Source organism: Geotrypetes seraphini, chromosome 1, assembly GCF_902459505.1.
Source record: "Geotrypetes seraphini chromosome 1, aGeoSer1.1, whole genome shotgun sequence".
In the NCBI taxonomy this organism is placed as follows: Eukaryota; Metazoa; Chordata; class Amphibia; order Gymnophiona; family Dermophiidae; genus Geotrypetes; species Geotrypetes seraphini.
In genome coordinates, this window is record NC_047084.1 from 486,806,114 (window position 1) to 486,831,892 (window position 25,779).

A 25,779-nucleotide genomic window follows, 5' to 3' on the forward strand; every position below is an offset into this window, starting at 1 on the left:
GTATGACTGCCCGGAGAGCTTTGTTTGTGCAAGGAACTTTATCTGTAGGGGTGTGAAAGCTCCGTGTGGAAAACCCAAGTAAAGTTCACAGTTTATATAATGCCTTATTGTGTTCCGTCGGCCAGGAAGCCCAGCTGATTATAACGAGCTGTGAAGCCTGCTCTGCAAGCCTGTCCGTGTCTCAGCTAGGTAAGCTGAAACGTTTAAGAAATTCAGTACTAAGTTTTGAAACTGTAATTACTCTGGCTGTAGTCACAAGGTGTGCCAAGTTTGAAAGTTTTATTTTCCTGATATTTTTCATTTGCCTTTTTCCCTGGTGAAGAGGACTGTAGTTAAGCTGGAAAGTTCAGGGTATTGAACTGTATGTGGCATTTATAGCAAGCCATTCTGACAAATGCAAGTTATTTTGTATTTTATAATTTTGCCATGACATACGGGTGGCTGATGGTATTCAGACCCCGGGTTCAATAAAGCTCAAGAACATTCTGTGTGGTCTTCTCTTTATAAATTACTCTCAGTGTGGCCTGGCAGACTAGGCAGGCGCCTAAGTCTGTTCTACCCTGAAAAGCCTTCCTCCAACCTGAGGAGGCCACGCCGACAGGCCAGAACTCAGCACACTTAGTCCCTCTGCTGGTTAGAGCAAGGGATAAGTGTGTCACACTGGGTATCAAGCAAGGCAACTTGCAACGTCTTCAGTTGTTACAAAACACAGCAGCGAAACTTATCTTTGGGAAACGAGTGTTTGATCATGTCTCTCCTTTGCTTAGAAAGCTTCATTGGCTTCCTGTTCGCTTCAGGATCCAATTTAAATGTGCAAGTATTATTTTCAATCTTCTTTATGGAATATTTGATCCTCTGATTTCCTAACATTGGAATGCCTATAGAACCTGCTATTTGAGGAACACACAGAAGTACAAATTATCGTTTCCCTCTTTCAAGGGAATTAAATCAGCTGGGAAACTTTGTCAGTCCTATGTTTTCAAGTTGGTAGAGATTTAGAATGGACTTCCTGGTGTTATTAGAATGATAGACCAATTGCAATTATTTCAGAAAACCTTAAAAACCCTGCTATTCTCACAATATCTAATTAGCTTACCTGCAGAACCTACTAATTGTTAACATTGCAAGATTTCCTTCTATAATAGACTAAACTAATTTTTATTATCTTTTATTTCTCCTTATTTTATGTATATTCTAGTCTCTTGATTTCTTGTAAACCGAGTCGAGCTCCGACGATAGATGACCCGGTATATAAACTGAAGACTAGATTAGATTAGATTAGATTAGAAGACTATTTTGAGGAAGAGATTAGAGTCCAAGTCCCCCTAGTTAATGGAAACAGATTTTCTGGTTTCATTGCTATTTTTTGTAACCTTTTCTATGTACACTTCCATCTTTTTTATTCATTTTCTTTGACCAAAGTATGATTGGCTATTTCTGTCCTATCTATTCGATGGAGTTCCTTTCAGTTCTTTTATTTTAGTTTGTAAACCACTCATTTCTGTGAGCCAGTAAGGACAGTATAGAAAATTTTAATAAACTATGTCTTTTCTGGTTTAGAATGACTGCTGTGTTATAAGTCTTGGGGAAAATTTGGTTTTAGGGCTTAGAAAAGGTGTCAGGGAAGGGAGGTATGGGGAAATTCATATAGAACTTTTATATTAGGAGGGCTGCTCTTTGTGATTAGTTTTATTCTTTGTTTATATACAAGGTTTGTGCATTAATGTACAATGGACACTCTAGTAACAATATCATAAGACTTTATGTAAATGAACATGTTCACTAGTTTTTGTTTAGTAGAATTCTTTGTAACGTGTGTTGTAATTTTAATTAAAAAAAGATTATACATAGTTATCCAGATACATTAACTGGTTAAATTTAGCTGGATACGTCCAACCTCATGATAACATCAAAACTTAAACCTTTCAAGTCACTGTTAACTCTGACCTGTTATAATCAAAAGAAATAGTTTTAACTTTAAACTGATTATAGAATATTGTTTTTTAAGGGAATACCTCAATAAATAGTGCTGATAGCTTCTTACTGGATATACAGATTCCCTACGTGTTCTTTTCATCTGAAGGACTTCTGAACTGCCCTGAAATCCTACAGCTACTGGAGTCAAAGTAAGGCAGATAGATTTGTAATATATATCGTTGCTCTCTTAGGGCTCCTTTTACAAAGCTGCGTTAGGGCTTTAACGTGTGGAATAGCACGCACTAAATTGCCCCGCGCGCTAGACCTTAATGCCAGCATTAAGCTGGCGTTAGTTCTAGAAACATAGCGCGGGTTTAGCATGCGGTAATTTCCTGCATGCGCTTAAAACGCTAGCCCACCATAGTAAAAGGAGCCCTTAGTCTTTGATTGGTATGCTTTCACAGAATTTATGTATGAGAATTGAATGAAAAGTAATGTCTCTACTTTCATAACTTTTGTTTAAATAAAGACATTGTAAAGAATAAAAATGAAAATAATTCTTGATGTCCACTCTTTTAGTGCATGTATTTTCTGTTCTTCATAGTCACACAATTTGCCACACACAGTCCTCTTCTTCATTCAAGTCAAACAGATACCCCTGAAGATATTCCTTCAATTTTGGAAAAAAGGTATAAATCACATGGTACTAAGGGTTGTCTCTGTGGTGTTATGTGCTGTATGAAACCTAATATTGTCATGTTGCAACAAAATTTCCTTCTAGTGCTCCTGAATACTTCTCAATCATTCTTTCAAAGTTTTCATGGTTCAGTGTAATGCTCTGGGTGATCCTTCAGTTGACCTTTACATGTCTGTCAGCTTTCTTGGGTTAGACTCTTCTACTTCTGTCACTAAGTCATCCAGTTCATTTTTGATTACACAAATCAGACCTTCCTGGTCCAGTCTTGATGTTTTGTGCCCAGCAACACGCAGTCATCACCATAAACAACCTACATGATGTGATGGTGAATTTCAATTGCAGAATTGCCTAAATTGCATTGAATGTTCATTGCATGCTTCCATTTCACAATCAATAGCAAAAAAGCCTCTTCACACACACTTCTTGCCAACTGAGGCGAAGAAAGAAACTTCAAAGAACAAGTGAACACGTAATGTATCAGTGCTGTCATCTGTTGATGAATTATAAAGGTGGAAGCATTACTTTTCATTCAACCTTTCTAGAACAAATGACCTATGTAGACCTGGATGCTACCTTTAATATAGCATCTGTGCTCTGAAAATATTCTCATCCCAAAATACTGACTTATTGTGGCTACTTCCTCCCCCCCCCTCAAGCCCAAGTGAGCTTGCTTAGGAAAAATCTCAACCTGGTTCAAGACCCAAGAGCTACAACTATATATCAGAAAACAGAGGAAAGAAGAATAAATATATGCAATAGCATGAGCTGCAGCCATTTTGCATGCAGCTGTGAAGATTGCGCAACTTTCTCAGTTCTGAGACATTCCACAATGCTGTAGCCTACATTGGAATGCATGGATTTAAAGTTTAAGGGTGAAAAGAGAAAGACGTTTATTGGTGAGGGCAATGAAATTCCCCACAAATATATTAGCTGAATGACCTCATTCCTGTGCATGGCCAGAAGTCAGTCAGGATGTCCTGTAAAAATATTGTGTCCTGGGGTAACCTATGAAAATAATATAGCAGAGGCTTATTAGGATTATGAAGATTAGATTTTGTTAAATTTTGATGACTATTAAAGAAAATATAACTAGAACCAAGACTTCTCAATGAATGAATCAAATAGTGAAACTTAAATATGAATGTTGAAAATGCAAAATAAACCAATTTTTCACATACACTCAGATTTGTGTAATCCGACCAAGAGCCCTGGCTCCTACAGCCGAATCCACTGTCCCATCACTGTGTATGACTTTGCTATACAAATAAGTGAGTGAGGCTACATGCTTTATTGATTATTAACTTTGTTCTCAATGGCAATAAGTGCAATATTCAGTATTTCAGATTTGACCTTTTCTTGTCATTAAGCTTCATCCCTTGGAGTAACCTTGTCATAAAAAGGAGTCCCAAATTAAAAGCTACAATGAGTCAGGCTAATTTGTTGACTTTGCAATTAAAAAAAATGTCATTCTACACATGGAACAATTTACCAAACTATTTTTAAATAGTTTATTAAGAACATGTACTTTATTGAATGTGAATTTGATTGTTACTTTTCTAGTTTGCTTTTGAAATATTTCACAGTATTGTAAAATGTTCTTTTAAAGAACAATATATCTATATCTATAGTATAAAGATGACATAATAGCTGTTGTTGTATGGTATTATGTTTCCCTTATTATTCTTAAAATATATCATATCTACTTATTGATTTATTTTGCTTCCAGGTATAGTTTCACTTTTGTAGAAAGAAAAAGTAGCCATTCTTTACAGCTGTTTGGGGGAACGGAGCTATATGCTGTGATCACAATAGATGAATGCACTGTCATCCTTATACAGGTAACCACGAACACACGAACAAAGGAGGTCACTCACAACAACAAAAGAGCATCTACAACAGTGGAGAACACCACTGTCAGGCACTTGTTTGATACTACATCTATCCCCTAAAATACATGTGGAAGTGACCACCTATACAGTTTGACTGGCTACACATGTAGGTACTGGCAAGGGTAGGTGGAGAGTGTGGTGCAGTGGTTAAAGCTATAGCTCCCCTCCCCATGGTATTAACTCTTCTTTGATCAGAACCCTGGCATCAATCCCCCCCTCCCCCCCACTGATCAAAATTTTCTGGCATCAAAACTTTTAATAGTTTTAAACATTTTCACATTTTTCAGCGCTTCAATGTGATTTTGCAATCTTTGTATTTGTATACATAATATGGAGTCTGTAGAGGTGAAAGATGTTGAAAACTGTTGAAAGTTTTGATTAGTAATGTGTTAAGTATGAGTATGGAAATTTACTATTAAAGTTTATTGCAATTATTGCTTCAATGTATTTTTGTACAAAGGTCATAAGTGACATTTTTTCCCCATCAGGGTCCTCTCTTGGTAGCCCTCAAGAGTGAGTAAGAGGTTTGGGGATGCATGGGGTATGTGTGGGAGGAGATTTCAGCACAGTTTTGAGGGGCTTGCCATTTGGGATAGGAGAAAATTTAAGAGGGGATGGGCTGGTTGAGTTCTGAGGGGGAAATGGATAACAGGATGGTCCAGGGGAGTATGAAGGGGAGCTGATACCAAGGGGGTTCTGAACATGGGGAGCTGGTGCTGGGGGGGGGGAATTCTGATCAAGGAGCAGTGATGCAGGGGGGAGGCGGGTTCTGATCTAGAGGAGGAGTTGATGCCTGGAGGGGTATGGCTGGAGGGGTTCTGATTGAGGGGGAAGCTGATTCTTGGAGGGGAGTTTGGCCACAAACATGTTTTAGCAAGATGCTTGTTCAGGCAGGAGAAAGTGCAGCCTTATCTCCCCCTCCCCCAAAGGAGCATCTTGCTACAACATGTTCATGAGATAGGTCAGGTGCAAATCTTGTACATGTGTATTCCCCTTCTACAGTGGGTAATATATGTGTAAATGTCAGTCCTACCCTCAACCCGCCCATAGACCACCCAATTTATGCCACCTTTCAAGGTAAACACAAACAGAACATGTGTACATAGTAGGATTTCTAAAATACTGTAGGTTTTACACGTGTATGCATTGACCAAGGCGACCAACTACAAAACATTCAGGAAAGAACTGAAAACTATACTTTTCAAAAAATTTGTCAAATGAGCTAATCAAAAATTTTATAAACCATCCCTCCAAACCCATGGCTCATGCTAGTCTTCAATTCATGTAAGCTTACTCTATCAACTCAACGTGTAAGCTTCCTGGGAATGCCCAGGCCAACTCTTTTTGTAAACCGCCTAGAACTGAAAGGTATTGGCGGGAGAGAAAACACTAATGTAATGTAACATTTTACCTGTATATGAACTTCTAAAAAGAGGGCCTATCATAGAAGTCTTCCAAATATGTAGTAAGCATATTGCCCGATATTCAGCCAGGGAACTCCTATACTTTACATATTTTTAACTTGTGAATGAGATCTCAGGAGAGAATAGATGGGAAGTTATTTAGATTCTTACCCTTATTAGTTAGTAATAAGGGAAAAGGAGAGGATATCCAAGCAGTCGATTTGCAATGATTTGGAATAAACTTTTCTACAATTCATGAAGCATGGTCGAGTAAAATCTTTTATGCAAATAAAGAAGGAACATAGAGTTCCAGCTAGGGAATTTTATAGTTAAGAATAAAACACTGCTTACTACAGAAGGAATGGTCAACAATGGGGGAAAGGGAGCTTACTAACTTAGAACAATTGTGGTTAACCCAACTGAGAACAAGGGGTCTGATTTCTAACTTCTATGGTATCTTATTGGGGAAGGGTTTTTATAAGCTCCCTTATGTAGTTGAGTGGAAAAGGATCTAGGTATTGTCCTCAAAGAGCAGGTATGGCAAGAATAGTTTCTAAGCTAACTATTTCTGAAAGACGTAAAGAAGAAAATACTATTACAGTGCAATATGGCTCCCACATACTTAAATAAAATGTTCCCTAATGTTTCTACCAGATACTGGAAGATATGCATGGAGGAGGGGACTTATATCCATAAGTGATGGTACTGTCTCCTTGAAAAGACATTTTGGAATGCAGTTTTTACTGAAATGGAGATCTGGATGAGGGACTTCCTATTGAATTGGTTGAAATGTTTGATTGAATGGGTGGGGTCTGCACAGAGGGGGATAGACAGGTCAGGGGTACATCTAAGAGTTAATCCTGTGGGTTACAAAATACTAGCAGTTACAGCATGAGCATTTATACCAGCCATTTGGCTGGCATAAGTGTTCACACCTAAAGTATGGTGTCGAGCTGCGTACTTATGCTAGTATGCTATAAAAGTGGTTCTGTGTGGAACTGACATTATATGTAGAAGTCACACTACTGTGCATCATCTCACAGCTTAAATTTCAATGACCTTTTCAGAATTTACACCTTTGAGGTCTGCAAAGAAAGTTTATGCAGAAATAGTACAAGCCAATGCATCACAACACATTTAGAAAACAGTATATGGCAAAGCTTGATGAACTGATGTGTTTAACAATTTTCTCTCAGAATCTGGAAGAACTGAATCTTGAGAAGTCATTGGATAATATCATCTTGAGGCTAGCTGCACTTTCAAATCAGTACAGTTATTGCTGGATCATTTTGTATTGCAAGGCAAGACTGGATTCAGAGTAAGTGAATGGACATCCCTGCATCATTGATAAGTACCAAAATTTGAAGCAATATTTACTGGACATAAGATCAAAGCAATTCAATAACATACTCATGCCCTTATTTTAAAAGCATCCCCACATGTAAAAGGCAACATTTAAATGTCTGGAGAAGCCCAGATGTTTAAATGCCATTTCAGAACATGACTATTTACGGTACACATGGAAATGCTCTGTACAGATATCAAGGGGGCTTGGTTAGGGTGGGAAAAGGGAGTGGTCTGAACTGATGTACAGTATAGATGTAGATTCCCCATATTACATAGAGAATTCATGTCTGTTTTGAAAAGATAGATATTAGTATTTACAATGGCCCTGAGACACATCTAGTGCCTGCTGTAAGAGACAGCTGTAAATCCTGCTGCCCCCCACCCGAGGCAGCTCTTTCCTGATATTAGCTTTCTCATAGATGCCAGCTACCCTCCGCAAACTGCCCTCCACAGATTGCAAACTCTCCTTGCTGCAAATTCCCCCATGGTAAAGCTCCTCTGATTCCCCCCCCCCCTTTCTCCCAACCGCTAACACCCCCCATGCCAATTGTGATCCTCCTGTGCCAAAAGCCCCCCACTTGGAGTCTCAACTCACTCCAAGTCCTCCTTCACTGTAAATAGTGCTCCCAACTCTTGACTCACTTCCTGCGTTTACTGAGGGCCTATGGGGTCTAGTGGAACGAGAGAGTCCACTCCCTTCTGCCTCAATGATGGGTCTGTTTAAAATGGCCGCTAAAACCTCTAACAATAATATTGTATTACCACTAGGGTTCTGGCTTCTACCAGGGCTGTAGCAAGCTATAATTGTGCCCCATGCAATCACATACCATGGCATCACCCCACCAGAGTCCACCAAACCTTCCATTTGCAGGTAAAAGATCATGTTAGCAAGCATAGCAATGCGCGGTGGAGCCTCCTGCTCAAGCACATCCAGCCATTGCCAGATCCTGACTACACAGCAACAGAAGAGGAAGTATGTGTTAAAGGGGACAGGACTCATAAATGCCTGGAACATACTTGCCAGGAGGCTCCGTGTACCATTGCTGTGCTTACCTGCAAATGGAAGTTTTGAAGAGGGGGATTCTGGGACAGAGGGGGTAGGAAAGGTACAGGTAGAGATTCTGTACTGTGTGTTGGGGGAAGGGGCAGGAGGAAGGAAGGGAGGCACTCTATCCTGCAGCCTATGCCCATATAGTTTTAGAGTCCCCTGCTTATTTTGCACCTTGTAGGACCATATTGCCCACACATACTTTACTTCAGCCCTGGCTTCTACATATAGTTTAGAACAGGGGTGGGCAACTCCGGTCCTCGAGGGCACATGAATATGCATGTGATCTATTTGCGTACACTGCTTTCAATGCATATTCATTGGGGAAATCCTGAAAACCCGACTGGAAGACATGGACGCAGAATTAATTGAAGACATAGAGAATATCACTCTACGAGGAGAAGCTGTACTGCTAGGGGACTTCAATATGCTTGATGCAGACTGGAACTCATTTTCAGCAACAACCAGCGGTAGCAGGAGGCTCTTAACCTCCATAAAGGGAGCACGTCTCAAACAAATGGTAACGGAGCCCACTAGGGCCCAGGCGATCCTCAACCTGGTACTCACCAACGGGGAAAGTGTCTCAGAGGTCTCAGTAGGAGATACGCTAGCCTCCAGCGACCACAACATAGTATGGTTCAACCTTAGGAAAGGCTTCCCTAGATCAAACACGAAAACAAAGGTACTCAATTTCCGGGGCACAGACTTCGCACGCATGGGAGATTTCGTCCATCGGACGCTGCAGGACCAAGCGGAGACCGATGATGTAGAAGCTAAGTGGTTAACACTGAAATCAACCATACATGAAGCAACTAGTCGCTTCATAAAATCAGTAAATAAACGACAAAGAAACAATAAACCCCAATGGTTCACCGTGGAGATCTCGCACCTCATTAAGGAGAAGAAAAAAGTGTTTCTCTCCTACAAGCACACGGAGAAAAGAGAGGCAAAGGTAGAATATAGGACCAGGTCTACAGCGGTCAAAATGGCAGTTAGGGAGGCAAAACTTCGAGTGGAAGAAATTCTGGCAAAAAACATTAAAAAGGGGGACAAATCCTTCTTCAGGTATATTAGTGACAGAAAAAGGAACACAGGCGGGATAGTACGCCTTAGAAGACCGGACGGAAGTTACGTGGAAGCAGATTCCGATAAAGCCGAACTACTGAATGAATACTTCTGCTCAGTCTTCACCTGTGAGGCACCGGGACACGGTCCCCAGTTGAAGGCAACACAAAGCACAGAAGACCCGTTTCAGAATTTTGAGTTCACACCAGGTGAAGTTTACAGTGAACTGGCAAGACTCAAGGTGAACAAAGCCATGGGACCAGACAATTTGCACCCAAGAGTGCTCAGAGAATTGAGCGATGTCCTGGCGAAACCGTTGGCTGAGCTATTCAATCTCTCCCTAAGTAAGGGGAAAGTTACCCTGGACTGGAAATTAGCTAATGTCGTTCCTCTGCATAAAAAGGGTTGCAGGGCAGAGGCTACGAATTATAGACCGGTGAGTCTCACATCAATAGTGTGCAAACTCATGGAAACACTAATTAAAAGCAAATTGGACACGATCTTGAATGAAGGGAATCTTCGGGATCCCAGTCAGCATGGATTCACCAAGGGTAGGTCCTGCCAATCCAATCTCATCAGCTTCTTTGACTGGGTAACAAGAAAGTTGGACTTGGGAGAGTCTTTGGACGTCGTGTACCTGGACTTCAATAAAGCTTTTGACAGTGTCCCACACCGCAGGCTGCTAAGCAAAATGGAATTGATGGGGTTAGGAGAGACACTAACTGCTTGGGTCAATGATTGGCTGAGTGGCAGACTTCAGAGGGTGGTGGTTAATGGTACCCTCTCTAAAACATCGGAGGTGACCAGTGGAGTGCCGCAGGGCTCGGTCCTGGGTCCACTCCTTTTCAACATATTCTTAGGGGATCTGACTCAAGGGCTTCAAGGTAAAATAACACTATTCGCCGATGACGCCAAACTATGTAATATAGTAAGTGAATGCAGTTTACAGAATTATATGGCGCAGGACCTGCTTACATTGGAAAGTTGGTTGTCAACCTGGCAGCTAGGCTTCAATGCTAAGAAATGTAAGGTCATGCACCTCGGAAGCGGAAATCCATGCAAGACGTACTTCTTGAATGGAGAAACTTTAACTAGGACTTCAGCAGAACGAGATTTAGGAGTAATCATTAGTGCAGACATGAAAACTGCCAATCAAGTGGAGAAGGCTTCATCTAAGGCAAGGCAGATATTGAGTTGTATCAATAGAAGTTTCGTCAGCCGAAAGCCTGAAGTCATAATGCCGTTGTACAGGGCCATGGTGAGACCTCATCTGGAGTACTGTGTGCAATTCTGGAGGCCACATTACAGTAAAGATGTGTGCAGAATTGAATCGGTTCAGCGGATGATCACCAGGATGATCTCGGGGCTCAAGGGTCTCTCGTACGAAGAGAGACTGAACAAATTGCAGCTCTACACTCTCGAGGAACGTAGGGAGAGGGGAGACATGATCGAAACATTTAAGTACCTCACGGGATGTGTCGAAGTGGAAGATGATATTTTCTTTCTCAAGGGACTCTCGGCCACAAGAGGGCACCCGCTCAAACTCAGGGGCGGAAAATTTAATGGCTACACCAGAAAGTATTTCTTCACAGAGAGAGTGGTTGATCATTGGAAGGAAGTGTGAATGTCGTTCCACTAGCCAGAGGCACTCTGACTTGGAGGAGTATTCTAAGTGGTACCGCTCTTGGGATTCAGATGATGATCCACCCTACTTCTCAGAGGAGGAGTTTTATTGAATCCCATCTGATCCATCACTAACTGGGTTTGTTAGGAGATGGCTTCGGCTGTCCCATTTAAGTTGGAAACAGAGGAGGAGCCTAAAGCTGAGATGTTAGAATTCTTAGACCAGCGATGGCGAACCTATGGCACGCATGCCAGCTGTGGCACGCGAAGGCCTTGCAGCTGGAATGCGGGAAGGTCCGCAATAGAGAGCTGCACGGGTCGCGGGGATCCCGTGGGGACGCCTCCGAGGGTCGCGGGGTTCCTGCGGGGCTGGATGTACTAAGTCGCGCGGCTTTTCTCCCTACCTGCTCTGCTTGCAGCACAGAGCCGAACAGAAGTCTTCCCGACATCAGCGCTGACGTCGGTAAACAAAGCCCTCCCTCCCTCCGATGTCTGCGCTGACGTTGGGAAGACTTCCGTTCGGTTCTGTGCTGCAGGCAGGGTAGGTAAGGAGGAGTAGCCTCGCAGCTCGAGTGGCTACCAAGGGAGGGGGCGGTCCGCCCCGCCCCGCCCCTTGTGCAGCACAGCCGGCCAGGTCCCCTTACTTTTGTGGAGCTAACCCGACTGACCGACAACAGCCCTGGTCCAACAAACCTCCCTGCCCTTAACCGCGAATCTAAATTACCTTCTTACAGCAGCTGTAAGAAGGAAATTTAGATTCGCGGTTAAGGGCAGGGAGGTTTGTCAGACCGGGGCTGTTGTCGGTCTGTCGGTCGCGGAAGCACCACAAAAGTAAGGGGACCTGGCCAGCTGTGCTGCACCCGGGGCGGGAGAGAAGGAGGGGGGAGAAGGACGCTGAAAGCACTGGGGAAGACAAAGGGGTGAAGAAGGACACTGAAAGACCATGGGGAAGACGGGGTGGGGGGGGAAGGATACTGAAAGCATTTGTGGAAGACAGAAGGGGGAGAAGGACGCTGACAGGACATGGGGAAGACGGGGGGGGGGAGAAGGACGCTGAAAGCACATGGGGAAGACAAAGGGGTGAAGAAGGACGCTGAAAGGCCATGGGGAAGACGGGGTGGGGGGGAAGGACACTGAAAGCATTTGTGGAAGACAGAAGGGGGAGAAGGACGCTGACAGGACATGGGGAAGACGGGGGGGGAGAAGGACGCTGAAAGCACATGGGGAAGACAAAGGGGTGGAGAAGGATATTGAAAGGACATGGGGAAGATGGGGGGTGGGGTGGAGAAGGACGCTGAAAGGCCATGGGGAAGACGGGGGGGTGGAGAAGGATGCTGAAAGGCCATGGGGAAGACAGAGGGGGGAGACGGACGCTGACAGGACATGGGGAAGATGGGGGGAGAGAAGGACGCTGAAAGGAAATGGGGAAGAGAGAGTGGGGAGAAGACGCTGGCAGGGAAGAAGACAGAGATGCCAGACTATTGGGGGAGCGGAGGGAAGAAGATGGGTGCCAGACCAATTTGGAAGGGGGAAGAAAGGGAGAGGCACAGTAACAGAGCAAATGGAAGACGCAGAAGGAAGAGAGACAGTGGATGGAAGGAACTGAATGAGAACATGAGGAAAGCAGAAACCAGGCAACAAAGGTAGGAAAAGAATTCTATTTCTTTTTTCTTTTTTTTTTTGCTTCAGGATAAAGTAGTATATTAGTTGTGTTGATAAAAATTTATAAACAAAAGAGGCTCTGGTGGAAACCCGTTTACAAAGTGTGTATTCTTCCCAATTAATATTTCCAAATTAATAAAGTCTTTTTGCTTATTTGTAAATGGGTTTCTACCAGAGCCTTTAATTCAGTAGCATAATTAAATGAAATAACTATTTCTGAAGTTTATAGGGACGGGCGGGGACGGAGGGGATTCCTCACGGGGACGGGCGGGGACGGAGGACATTCCTCGCGGGGACGGGTAGGGACGGAGGGATTCCTCACGGGGATGGGTGGGATTCCTCACGGGGATGGGTGGGGATGGATGAGACTTTGGCGGGGACGGGTGGGATTTCTATCCCCGCGCAACTCTCTAGTCCGCAATTAAGATATGCGGTGCGGCGGGAGGCGAGTGTGCCGGTGTCTACTTTGCAGCTCACCTGGCAACAGGGCCGGACTGGCCATTGGGAGGACCGGGCATTGTCCCGGTGGGCCGCGGCCCATCCTCCTGTGCTGGCTGCAGTCCTGTGAGTGGATGTTTAGCCTGCCTGTCTTCCCCTTAGTATCCTATGAGCCAGGCAGTGTGTGAGGGGGAAGTGGGAGGAGGAAGAGAAGCTTCACACTGAGTGTCACAGGTACTCAGTGAGGCTGTAGTGTGACTCCATGTGACATCTGTAATCAGGAACAGTTCCTAGTGCTCCCATGCTAGAGAGGTGAGGATATGGGGGGAAGTTAATGTGTCTAATAATGTGCTCCTCTGTAAAAACCTCTGTATCTTCCATGGGGGACATGCTAAATTCGAGGAAATAAAAAAGCTGCTTATGATGATTGCATAGAGAAGTTCAGTAAGCTGAGAGGAGGGCTGGGCTCTCTGTGAACAACCAACACACTAATCCTCGGCGCTGTACCTTATGGAAAACTCAATATAGCAAAAAACAGTAAAGTGTATATGTGCCCCTTCACAGTGCTTTTGTAAACATCATAATAAAATAACAAAGGCTCCAATAATGAAAAAATAGAAGTCCTTTTCCCATACACTCAGGTTGTACAAGTCTGGTTTTCACCCGGACAGTATATTTTTTGACCAAAACGGATGTCTGCAATTAGTAAAATTCCCCAATCACATATTTTTTTATGGGGACAGATTTGTATACAGCACTTCATTAGATTTTTTTTATTATACAAATTTTATCTTTTTGTAGACTTGAAGTCTTGAACAAAGAAAATGAGTACAGCAAAAAAAGCAAAAACAGATAGTGGCAGACCATTCCAAGAGGCCTGGACAGAGTACATATGGAGTGATTAAACGCAGTGGGAAAGCATTGTGTATTATGTGTAATGAAAGTGTTGTGTCTCGCACATCAAGTGTCAAACGTCACTTTGAGACCAACCATAACAGTGTTGCTGAACTTGGTTTAGCTCAAAGAAAAGAGTTCCTTGTAGAAAAATTAAAGAAATATCACTCCCAGTCTCTTAGTTTTAGCAACTATCTTTCAAAAACTAATCATCTTACAGTTGCCAGCTTTCAAATTTCACTGTGCATGGCAAAACATGGTAAGCCCCTCTCTGTTGGAGATTTTATCAAAAAGGCAATTTTGGCTGGGAGTAATTCACTCTTCCATGATTTCCAAAACAAGGATAAAATTGTGCAGCGCATCTCTGAGATGCTGCTAAGCAGAAATACTGCAAAAGATAGGGTTCTGCGAATGGCTGCTGATGTTAGTCAACAGCTTACTTGCAACTTACAAAAAGCACCCTTCTACTCCATGTGCTTGGATGAAAGTACAGATATTACTAACCATGCAAGACTAGCGTTCATTTTGCGTTATGCTACTGGTGACATCATGAGAGAAGAGCTGGTAAAACTGCTGTCTTTGCCTGGAAGAACACAAGGGATAGATATCCACAATGCTGTGATGGAGGCTTTTTCATCACTAGACATAAGTCCGGAAAAAGTAGTTTCAGTTACTAGCGATGGAGCACCTAGCATGGTGGGGACAACATCAGGATTCATTCATTTCTTTGCTAAGGAAGCAAAACATCCACTGATTCAATTTCACTGCATAATACATCAAGAGGCTCTCTGCGCCAAAGAAAGCAGCAAAAAACTTGACGATGTCCTCAAAGATGTAACAAAAATGATGAACTTCATCATGGCGCGTGCTCTTAATTTTCGACAATTTCAAGCCCTTCTTGATGAGGTTCAGGCACAATATAACACTTTACTGATGTACAATAATGTCCGGTGGCTGAGCAGAGGACGAGTGTTAGAGAAATTTGTGGCCTGCTTGGAAGAAGTTAGGCTATTTATGAACGAAAAGGGGGAAGACTATCCTCAACTCACCAACATGGCCGGGCTTACCAACCTCATGTTCTTTACAGATTTTACTAACCACTTTAATGTACTAAACAAAAAATTACAAGGCATGGGAAAAACAGCAGAAAGCATGTTTAGTGACATCAAAGCTTTTGAGAGAAAATTGCATGTTTTTGAAAAAGACCTTGAGAGTGGACAGCTAAAATATTTTCCCAACCTAAAAATACATTTGGATAATTCTACATTTGTGGACAGTCATAAAAAACACCAGGAAATCCACAAAGCATATTCCACCATTGTAGCCGAAGCAAAGGAGAATTTTAGTAAAAGATTTTCTCAGTTCCGTAAGATGGAGACAACCCTTTCATTTATAACTTCCTCAGAAAAGTCCACATTTGAAGATCTTGATCTTTCCTGCTTACAGTGGTTGGATATTCAAAATTTGGAAATGGAGCTACTGGAATTTCAAGAAAGCTCTATCTGGAAAAGTAAATTCAATGACCTGCGTGCAGCTCTTGAACGTATTGAGTGTGAAAGGGTGACAAATGAAATCACTGCTAGCAGTTCTGAAAATGAAATCCTAAAAGCGTGGAATTCTCTGCCAGACAATTTTAAGTCCATGAAAGCACTTGGGATTGCTCTTCTTACTTTGTTTGGGTCATCCTATACTTGTGAGCAGCTGTTTTCGGCTTTGAATCATATAAAATCTGATGCTAGAAACAGATTAACGGATGACATGAGTGCTGCATGTGTTGCTCTGAAATTAACGCACTATGAGCCAAGGATTGACAAGTTATCAGCATGCATGCAACAACAAAAATCACATTAATTTTTTTCAGAGCATGCCCAATGCATATGTTTACATGAAGCAGTGTTTTCAGTTTGCAGTTAAGACACTTTCTAAGTTATTTAAATATTATTTAAAGATGTTATTTAAAAAAGGGACTTTATATGGCCCTGTTGTATTCCAATCTGGAATTTCCAATAAAAACGGTTGGTTTAATTGAAAGCTCTTTTGTTTTCTTTACATCATATTATTAGAAATGTAATGATTTAACTATTTTCTAATTTGATTGTAAATTTTACAAAAAAACATGTATAGACTCTTTGGGAATGCACACCGAGTCTTGACACAGTTAACAGTTTTAAGAAGTTTATCTTTTTTTTTTACTCAGGATACATTTGACATGTTATGTGAATAATAAATTTAAAATATATTGTGTAACTGAATCAAATTCTTCCTAAATTCATTAAATTGAATGAAATCATTAAAACATTATAAATTGCCAATAAAATGAAATGAAAACCAAAGGATTGTGAATCAAATTGATTCTCTGACAATACAAAGATTCCAATCTTTAAAAATGATGTTACATAGTTCAAGCAACTTTATAAAGAGTTTTTAGATACTAAAATCTTGTTATTAAGGTTTAATTGACGTGCTGGCACTTTGAGGAAATTCTTTGGTTTTGTGCGGCAGTTTGGGCACTCGGGCTCAAAAAGGTTAGCCATCACTGTCTTAGACTATGAGTCTCCTCCCAAAGAAGGGGGTCACAATACCACCCCTATTCTTATGAACACACTGGCAAAGAATTAAGAGACTCCACTCTCCGTGCAGGTGGCACCTAAGAAGGTTTATATTCAATGCCGTATCCAAAAGGCTCCTGGATTTGAGAGGGCCCAGCTTCCTTACTATTCTCTTGTGGTAAAACTGCTCTCAAATGAGCTAGGAATATTTGGACTCATGTCTTGGCTTCCCCAAGCAGAGAAGCCAGGACCTTGGACTCATTTGGGAGAAAAAAGTTTCAAGCCTCGATGCTTGTTGCCCAGATCCAATCCTATCAGCTCTTCTTCAGCCCTTTGAAAAGGGCCTGCCTAATGGCGCACCGCGATCATTTCTTCAGCCGGCAGAGCTAGGAGAAGACCACCGCCTTCTTTCCTCCCTGCCCTGCCGACCCGACCATTGGAGCCTGCTTCGGGGCCTTTGGCTCCGCCCCAAGACCCGACCAGCTCTTCTTCAGCCCTTTGAAAAGGGCCTGCCTAACGGCGCACCGCAATCGTTTCTTCAGCCGGCAGAGCTAAGAGGAGGGCAACCGCCTTCTTCTCTCCCTGCCCTGCCGACCCAACCATCGGAGCGTGCTTTGGGGCCTTTGGCTCTGCCCCCAAGACCCGACCAGCTCTTCTTCAGCCCTTTGAAAAGGGCCTGCCTAACGGGCCTGCAGAGACTGCTCACAGTTTGGATTAGTATCTGCATGGACCAGCCAACTTAGGTTTTACCCAGGTTTTCTTAGGATCTGCTTATGTCTTAGGATCTGTTTTACCCAGATTTTCATAGGATCTTAAGTTCAGTCTGACTCAGGTCATAACTTTTTCATTCTCTGTTGATCGCTTATTGCATGATGGCACCTTTAAGTAAGCATATGATCTGGTCTCTCATGTTTTAATGGGTCTGTTACAAAAGCTGGTCAGCTGATGCATTAAATACTATCCCTATCCCAGTCCTTACAAGGACCCGCTTTATTAGTTTAGTACCTCTTAAGGCCGCAAATCGGGCTCTATACGATTGTTCTGAATGGGGTCCCTTCTAAATCCCGACTGTACTCCCTTCACGAAAACCTAGCAGACCTTATTGCAAAAAACAGCGGACGTTGAGGAAGATTACTTACGCATTAGTCACTGACCCTTCTGACCATCAAATCCTTCAAGGTTTCTATTTAAATATACGATCTATTAGGAACAAGGCGCAATTGGTCAAAGACTGGCTGGAAGAGACCAACCCTCATTTTGTCCTCCTAACTGAAACTTGGCTGGTCTCAGATAGCAACATTATTATACGGGAGCATTTATGACACTTTTAACATTGTGTCCAGACTCTTTGCAATGGATGTGAGGACACATAGACTCTTATTAAAATATTGGCATTCCTTTCTGATTTCCCTTTAGTTTGTAAACCGCTTAGGCCTGTCTACGAGTACAGGCCGAAGCAAGTACAGTTATAGTGGTATGGTAAACACATAATAAATAAACAATGGTTATGTGTGTCTGATCTAGAACCAGCAGTTTAGGAGAGGCTTGCGGATGCATATTTCCATGGAGACAACTTATTTGGAGACAAAGCTGAAAAGTTGGATGATCATATCAAAAAGCATACAGACCCTGCCTTGGCAACCTGCAACTACCTCATCCTCCTTATCTAGTGTGCCTCAAGGTTCTGTTCTTGGGCCTGTTCTTTTTAACATAAAGTTAGGATAGAAAAAAGGTCATCCTAACTTTATGCTGAAAGTTAACTGAGCATCTGGATGCCAAGATGCCATTATAGGATACTATCTTAAGTCAGCATTGGCGCTTACATTTAGGTACATCCACTTATGCTATGTCAATGGCAGGCATAAATGAATGTGCCTAAGTGTGAAAAGCTACACCTATAACCTACAATATTCTAGAAGTAATGCTCGTAAGTTGGAGACACACCCATGAGTATGTCCCCTTTGCAGTTATATATTAAGGCACTCTGTTACAGAATAGTGCTTATTTTTCTTCGTATTTACATATGCTATGATAGAATTGTCCTGACCACATATAGGGGCCCAATATCTGCTGCCATCTATGGCCCCAGCCCTGTAATATCTGCATCTGTACATAGTGGGCCACACCCCTTCTATGCTCATTTTTCTTGTATATATAAAACTATGCTCCTGTTGGAGTGTATACATAGTTTTATACTGTACATGCAACTCTTTTGCTATTTAAATTTTTATTGAAGTTTCAAAGAAATCAAGCAATACAACACATTAAGTACTCATATAGAAAACAGTAAAGGACCACCAACCACCGGTGGTCTCCAGAGCTGAATAACATGCATATTTCAAACAACCAAGTATTACCCCCCCAAACACTGTAAATACACATTGGGATCAATGTTCCCCCCTCCCCCCTCTAAAGCTAATTTCTGAGTAATAACATTCCAGGTGTGTATCGACTGCAAATAATAACCCCTACGTTTAGCCACATATAATTCCGTTTTCCCCATAGAAATATTTTCACTCTCCATTCATTCAAATCTGGAACCAGGGAGTGCTTCCAATATTTGGCTATGAGACATTTAAGCGCCGCTAGTCCCATTAGAATTAAACGGGTTTGCCATCGGAACTCACAGTTGTTAGACACCCCCAATAAACAATGTAGGGGGGTGACTGGAATCTTAACCCTCAACATGTGTGACAGGGCCCCCACTAACATGCAACTCTTTTGAAAATGAAACATGTGGCACTTAAGGCATCCAACACTGCACTGAATGTCTAAGTCGATGTTGAATTTACATTTTTTTCTCCATTAAAATTGGAGAGGAAAGTGGATCTCAATGGCAGACCTTCTCTTCTGCCCTTCATATACCATCATAAATGACCAACAGCAGGATGTAGGGTAGAAAAGTCATGTTAAGGGCATGGGAAAGAATCAGGGCAACACTGTCCAGTATCTTTCCCCCACCCTTCAGAGTAGCTTTAGTGAGAAAATTTTGTGCTTTTAAAACTATGTACTGATATTAATATTTCTGTGTTCTAGGTACAGCCTTAAAGAAAATGTTTTGCACAATTTGGCCTTAATTTATGCTGTTTTGGTCCCTTTTGGGCTGAAATCAGAAGAGCTGGAAGTGAAGGTAAAGATTTCAAAAAATGTATTCCTCCAAAGTAAGCAATATTTTCTTGGCCTAACACCACTATTGTACTATCCTGTAGTTTTGAAGTCCTTAGAGAAATAGGAAGGATTCACTTAGAGAGGACCATTTCTCCTTCTTTACAAATATATTTTATGACTTCAAATCATTAAAATGTTGATTCAAGGATAACAATGAGTCATTTTTCCAGCAACTATGATACATGTATATATTATTCTTTCCACTTAGGGCTCCTTTTACGAAGCTGCGTTAGCAGTTTTAGCGCGCGCTAACCCCCGTGGAAAATACTAACGCCAGCTCTATGGAGGCGTTAGCATGTAGCGCGCGCGGCAATGTAAAACCGCTAGCGCAGCTTAGTAAAAGGAGCCCTTAGAGTTTTGAAATGAAGATAGAATCTGGACAAAATAAAAGGGCTGTGGTTCAGTACTCAAGTATACAATTCAAATATAAAGGAGGTTTTTTGATCAAAGGTTAAATGAGCAAATAACTGTTTCTTAAAGGGTTACCTTGTTAATGGCATTTTCCATTTTACTAATCAAATTATTCTGAGATCCTTTTTCTTCTTTCATCCAACAGTTTAAAAGTTAAAGTCTTAATTTATATTCTCTTATTCTTTGAGAAAAAGTTTCACTCTTGGCATATTGTACAGTATGGATGATTTTCTTGTTTTTTTGTGATTGAGTAGATTGTCTATCCTGCACCTATTTTTGAACTGTTAATGTCTGGACAGAGAAAAGTACATCAGTCTAAATGTTTTCAGAATTTTCTTTTCATTGTAGATCAATTTTACATAGTAACATTCAAAATGACAGCACATAAAGGGCTCCTTTTACAAAGCCGTGGTAGAGGTTTCTACCACAGTCTGGCGAGGTAAATGCTCTAATAAGAATTCTATGAGCGTCGGAGCATTTACCGCGCAGGCCCATGGTAGAAACCTGTAACTCAGTTTTGTAAAAGCAAGCAAAAAATCTTAAGGCCTATCCAGTTTGCCCAACAAATTCTAAGCTCCACAATCTCTTCCTATCCCTCAGAGATCCTCCATGCTTACTCCAAGTTTTCTTCTATTCAAGTAGAGTTCTCATCTCAGCCGCCTCTTCTAGGAAGTTGTTCTACACATCCACCATCCTTCCTGTAAAGAAATATTTGTTTTTAGATTACTCCTGAGGCTGTCCCTTTTTACTATCATTCTGTGCTCCCTCATTCCAAAGCTTTCTATCAATTGATATCACAGGAGCCAACTTTTGAAAATGATTGGGGGGTGCTGAATTCATGAACTCAACACAAATTTCCTCTTGCCAGCAAAAAAAATGCTGGTTGTGAGTGACCAGCCTGTATCTAAATGTCAGGAGCAAGGCAGGTAAATTGGGCAAGGGGAAGACTCACATGGCCTAATCAAGAGCTTGGGTCCTGCCTGTCTCTCCTCCCCCTCGCCCCCTTCAGCCCATCCATATCTTTCTCTCTATCTCTCCCTGTAGTCTAGCCACACACTAAACTCCCCCCCAACTAGTTTTCTCTTTTACCCATTCATTCACTTTTTACTCATTTCTTCTTCCTCCTCTCTCTTTCTTGTCCTGTTTTCCCACCTCCTTACTCCCTATTTCTCAAGGCTTAGATTGTTTCCCTACTATGCTCTCCCTGGCTCCAGGCATATTCCTGTTTTCCGGGACTGGTTCCCCATTTTCTGCATTGCAACATTTCTCCTGGTACTCATAAATTCCAGGCCAGTGGCAACTACCTGCCTACAGAATCCACCTGATATTCTCTGCCACATGCCCACTCTGAGTCCTGGAAGCCCAAAAAGGACCACAACTTGAAGCCTCAGACACTATATGCTAAGTGGGAAAACATATACAAGCAACTTGGGGCATGAGAGCACGCACTCATACTAAGCCACTATGTTCTGGCCTACCTGCATAATACTACGTCGGTGAGCAAGGAACTAAGGGCCTCTTTTACAAAGCCACGCTAACGGCCCTAAAGCCTATAGAGATTTAAAGGGCTTCGGGGCTGTTGCCGCGCGGCTTTATAAAAGAGGCAGTAAGTATCTAGCTCAGGGAGCTGAGTCGAAACCTAAGAGGTGGCTGCAGTCTATTATGAGAAATCTCAATTATAACCCACTCAAATTCTAGAGTTCATTGGAGCACTTAAGCCACCTCTGTGCAGCTCTACTAGGCTTTCCTATGCCAGGTGCTGATGAACTGGAGGCAGGCATGTACATTTTTATTTTGATTTTATGGCAGTGGGGGGGGGGGTCAGTGATCACTGGGGGAGTGGGGAGGTCTGTACTTTGTCTCTGCAGTGGTTATCTGGTCACTTTTGATACCTTTTCGGCACTTAAACCTGTCTTATTCTATGCATAAATGTCAGCATTGCATTAATTTTATGCACATTTTTGTGGTTATATTTATGTATGAATAACATTACAGTACATCAGTTATGTGCCACTACTTTTTATACTCAGACATACACACAGTACTAGCTGTCCTTAGTGCAGAACCGTGTGGGCATGCATCCAGTTTGCTCTCCCTAAGTAATAATTTGCTTATTATATCAGCTCTAACACAAGCTTTCTGCATCAGCCCCTGAATTCTATGCAATAGTGCAGTTCAATTTTCTCTCAAACTGTAATATTTTGGGGTTGCAATAGGTTTAATTTTATTGGCAACCAGCTCCAGTATATGCTATAATTGAACATGATGAGATGTAACTAACCACCTCTATGATAAATTAGTGAGAGCATGAGCATATTGTAAATTAGTTAGTAGGAGGACTGGGCAAAGAAACAAATTTCCAGATTTATGTGACTGGAATGTTTCTACCAGAGTCTGACACATCCATGAGAGAGAGAGAGTTTATTCTTCAACAAACTATTTTTATTATCACTTCCAGAACATATTTATGACATTGTGTATGATATATTCATGCAGTTTCTGAAATTGAATAATTACAGAATCTGAGATAGCATGGTTTTATCAGAGGTGAAATCTAATCAGTTTGTTTGACTGGGTGACCAGAGAGTTGGAGTGGCATAGGTACATTTCAGCAAGGCTTTTGATATAGTTCCAAATCATGTAAACAATCCCTTATCTCAAAAGATAATCACTTCTGATGCCACAATTCTATTAACAATAGACCTATAATAATTCAAAAATATATGCTCAGAGACCCAGGGACATAATGAGATGTCTCAAGATTTTACTCCCACTGACCAATCATAGCATATTGTTTGTATAGGTCACACTTTTGGCTTGTGCAGTCATAAGCTTTCAAAAATTATGAAAACGTCATAAACTTAACTCTCCAATTTGTAGGATCCTGACATTGACCATGATTCATTCTCTGCTTCAGGGAGCCCCAGTCAAGATTTACATGCTGGCAAACAAAAAGGAACCAGGTCCCTGTATATTAAACAAAAAACTTAGAATAGCTTCATAATGGGAAACTTCACCAATGTATAAAACAATTAATCATGCTTGACTGGGGTTCCCTGAAGCAGAGAATGAATGGCCTTAGACAAGGAAATTGCCATTGATTTTTGGCTTTTTTTTTCTCAGCAGTGAATAATGAGCTCAGGATTGTGTGTTGTGTTCTCGGTGAAAGTAAAAATATTACACATCACGCATTACTTTCTATAATCTCTTGGTGAGGGTTATCATATGTTTTCATGTTTTGAATTCTCTCTCAATTTTATATTCTTTTATTTCTTTTTGTATATGTGCAATATGTTTTTTATATGGAATATGATTTTTTAATCTATATATGCAATATGAATTATTATTTCATCTAGCAGAAATCAGCATTCTGCTGACCACTACCAGCATTTTGCCCAGAAAGTAAATGCTGGGCCATGTCCACACTTCAGCATTGAATTTCCAGTTTGCAGTACTGGGTAAAGCATGGCTGGTCAAGTGTAATATTCAGTACTTAACTGACTATAGCACCACTGGTTAAATTGCTTTCAATATCAACACTTTTTATATACCCATTAGGTGGGATTCTTGTATTTTCACAACACGCTGAATTCTCTTTCATGCTGCATCCATCGCAATCTGGCTTCAGAGGATTTTATTTTACTGAAACAATCTTAGCATCTTTGCTTAATGACTGCCTTTGATCAGTGTAAGACAGTACTATTAGTGTCTTTAGATCTCTCAGAAGCCTTTGATCTTGTTAGCCATTCTCTTCTCATAAATCGGTTGAAATATTTTGGAATATCTGGAGAAGTATTGGAGTGGTTTAAATTATTTCTCACAGAGAAAACTTTCAAAGTTTCTTTTTCCTCTGTTTGCTCCTCGATTAGTAATCTTCCCTGTGGTGTGCCTTAAGGTTCTATACTTTCGCCCTTATTGTTTAATATCTTTTTGAGTCCCTTGGCTCTGAGAATTCAGGAACATCAGATTAAATGTTATTTCTATGCTGACAAGAACGGAGAACCAAATCCACAAACCACAATGACATAAAACAAAGAGTGGAGATGTCCAATGTAGACTGGTAAATTCAATCTTCTTTCTTAAAAAGTCCTTTATTCATCCAAAAAATCTCAGTGACTCGACATGTACGTGTTTCAGCCAACTCGGCCTGCTTCAGGAGTCTTGAAGATCTTCAGAGTGAAATGATCTTAAAAAAGGAGAATTCCTAGTCATCCATTTTAAACTTATATCTTCTTGTATAAACCATGTAACTGATAAAAGAAGCGTCCTCGGTGCTCGCTTGAATCGATTGAAAACCACTGAACTATTGGTGTTTATTTTTCTGGGGATCCTTTTTGTTTTCCTGTGCCCAAGTTTGGGGCGGGCAGGATTATGCAGTTTGCCACAGCGTAGTGAAATTGGCACAAGAAGAACTTTGTTTAAAAGGTTTTTTTTCTTCTTATATGTGTGGCCTCTGACATGAACTCAATGATAAAGCTGTGCTTAGGGGGGGCGCTGCTGAGCCCGCACGAGATGGCAGCATAGGATCTGAGCTCCCACAGACTCCCGTTTAAATTAACAGCAAACGGCGCATCAACTGAGCAATTCCCGGAACAAACGAGCGCGGCTGAACAAATATAGTGTGGGGCACAACTTTGTCAATCGGCACCAGCTTTAAAAACCGACGATGGCGGACAAAAAGGTGGGGAAGCGACACAAGCCGGACCCAGTCTCACCTTCTAAGACGCCGCTTCCCGCCGCTACGGAGGACACCAATCGCGAGATTTTAAATGAATTACGCGAACTGAAAGAACTTGCTGCAGATACAAAAGCAAGTACAGATGAAATAAATGAAAAACTATCAGCTTTAACTGCAGACTTTTCACAAATGCAAGCACGTGTCTCCTCCTTAGAAACCAAGATGGAGTCGTCCTCGTCGCAAATCGCTGAGCTCCACAGGCAAACCAACAGAATAAAGCTGCTTGAACAAGAAATGGAGGATAGCAACAATAGATCTAGACGTTGTAATCTGAGGGTACTAGGTATTTCTGAAAATGTACGTGACTGTGACCTGATAAAACACCTTGAAACATTAATCCCCAAGCTACTTGATATTAACTTCCAGAGGGATTTTGAAATAGAACGTGCTCACAGGGTACCCTCCTCTCGCATGCCTGCTGATCGCAGACCTAGACCAATTGTTCTCAAATTGCTGAGATATCAGCAAGTGCTGGATATTCTACAAAAGGCGAAGATAAAAGCACCGATTCAACATGAGGGTGCCACAATACTATTCTTCCCAGACCTGAGCAAGATCACATCCTCTAAACGTAAACAACTCCTCTCATACCGGCCACAACTTAAAGCTCTGAATGCCAGATATGGTATGATGTACCCAGCACGTCTCAGAGTGACTTTAAACAACCAGACTAAAGACTTTACTGTCCCGGAAGAGCTGGCTACATATATTGAGCTCCACTCTCCAACGCCGATAAACCAGGTTTGATAGGGTATATAAGAATACCTGGGAAAGCTTCAGTGTCCTGAAGGGTCTCATGTGTCTTTATTAATAATACTTCATACCTGTTTCTTATTCTTTTTACTGGTTTGAATTTATCTGAAGCATGCTCATCACACTGTTTCTGTTGCTCAGATATATTTATACATAGAGCAAGATACTAAATGTTTG

General features: G+C 41.6%; 1 protein-coding gene across 1 annotated transcript in view; it reads left to right on the top strand.

Annotated features, from left to right (window-relative positions):
* The window catches only part of SHOC1 (shortage in chiasmata 1), a 283,884-nt gene that overhangs the window by 222,212 nt on the left and 35,893 nt on the right, over window positions 1-25,779 (top strand). Inside the window, exons 21-25 of the mRNA XM_033962662.1 lie at window positions 338-344; window positions 2,009-2,126; window positions 4,341-4,452; window positions 7,103-7,224; window positions 19,569-19,662. Coding sequence (XP_033818553.1) covers window positions 338-344; window positions 2,009-2,126; window positions 4,341-4,452; window positions 7,103-7,224; window positions 19,569-19,662 — 453 coding nt within the window. The remainder of the gene's footprint in view (window positions 1-337; window positions 345-2,008; window positions 2,127-4,340; window positions 4,453-7,102; window positions 7,225-19,568; window positions 19,663-25,779) is intronic.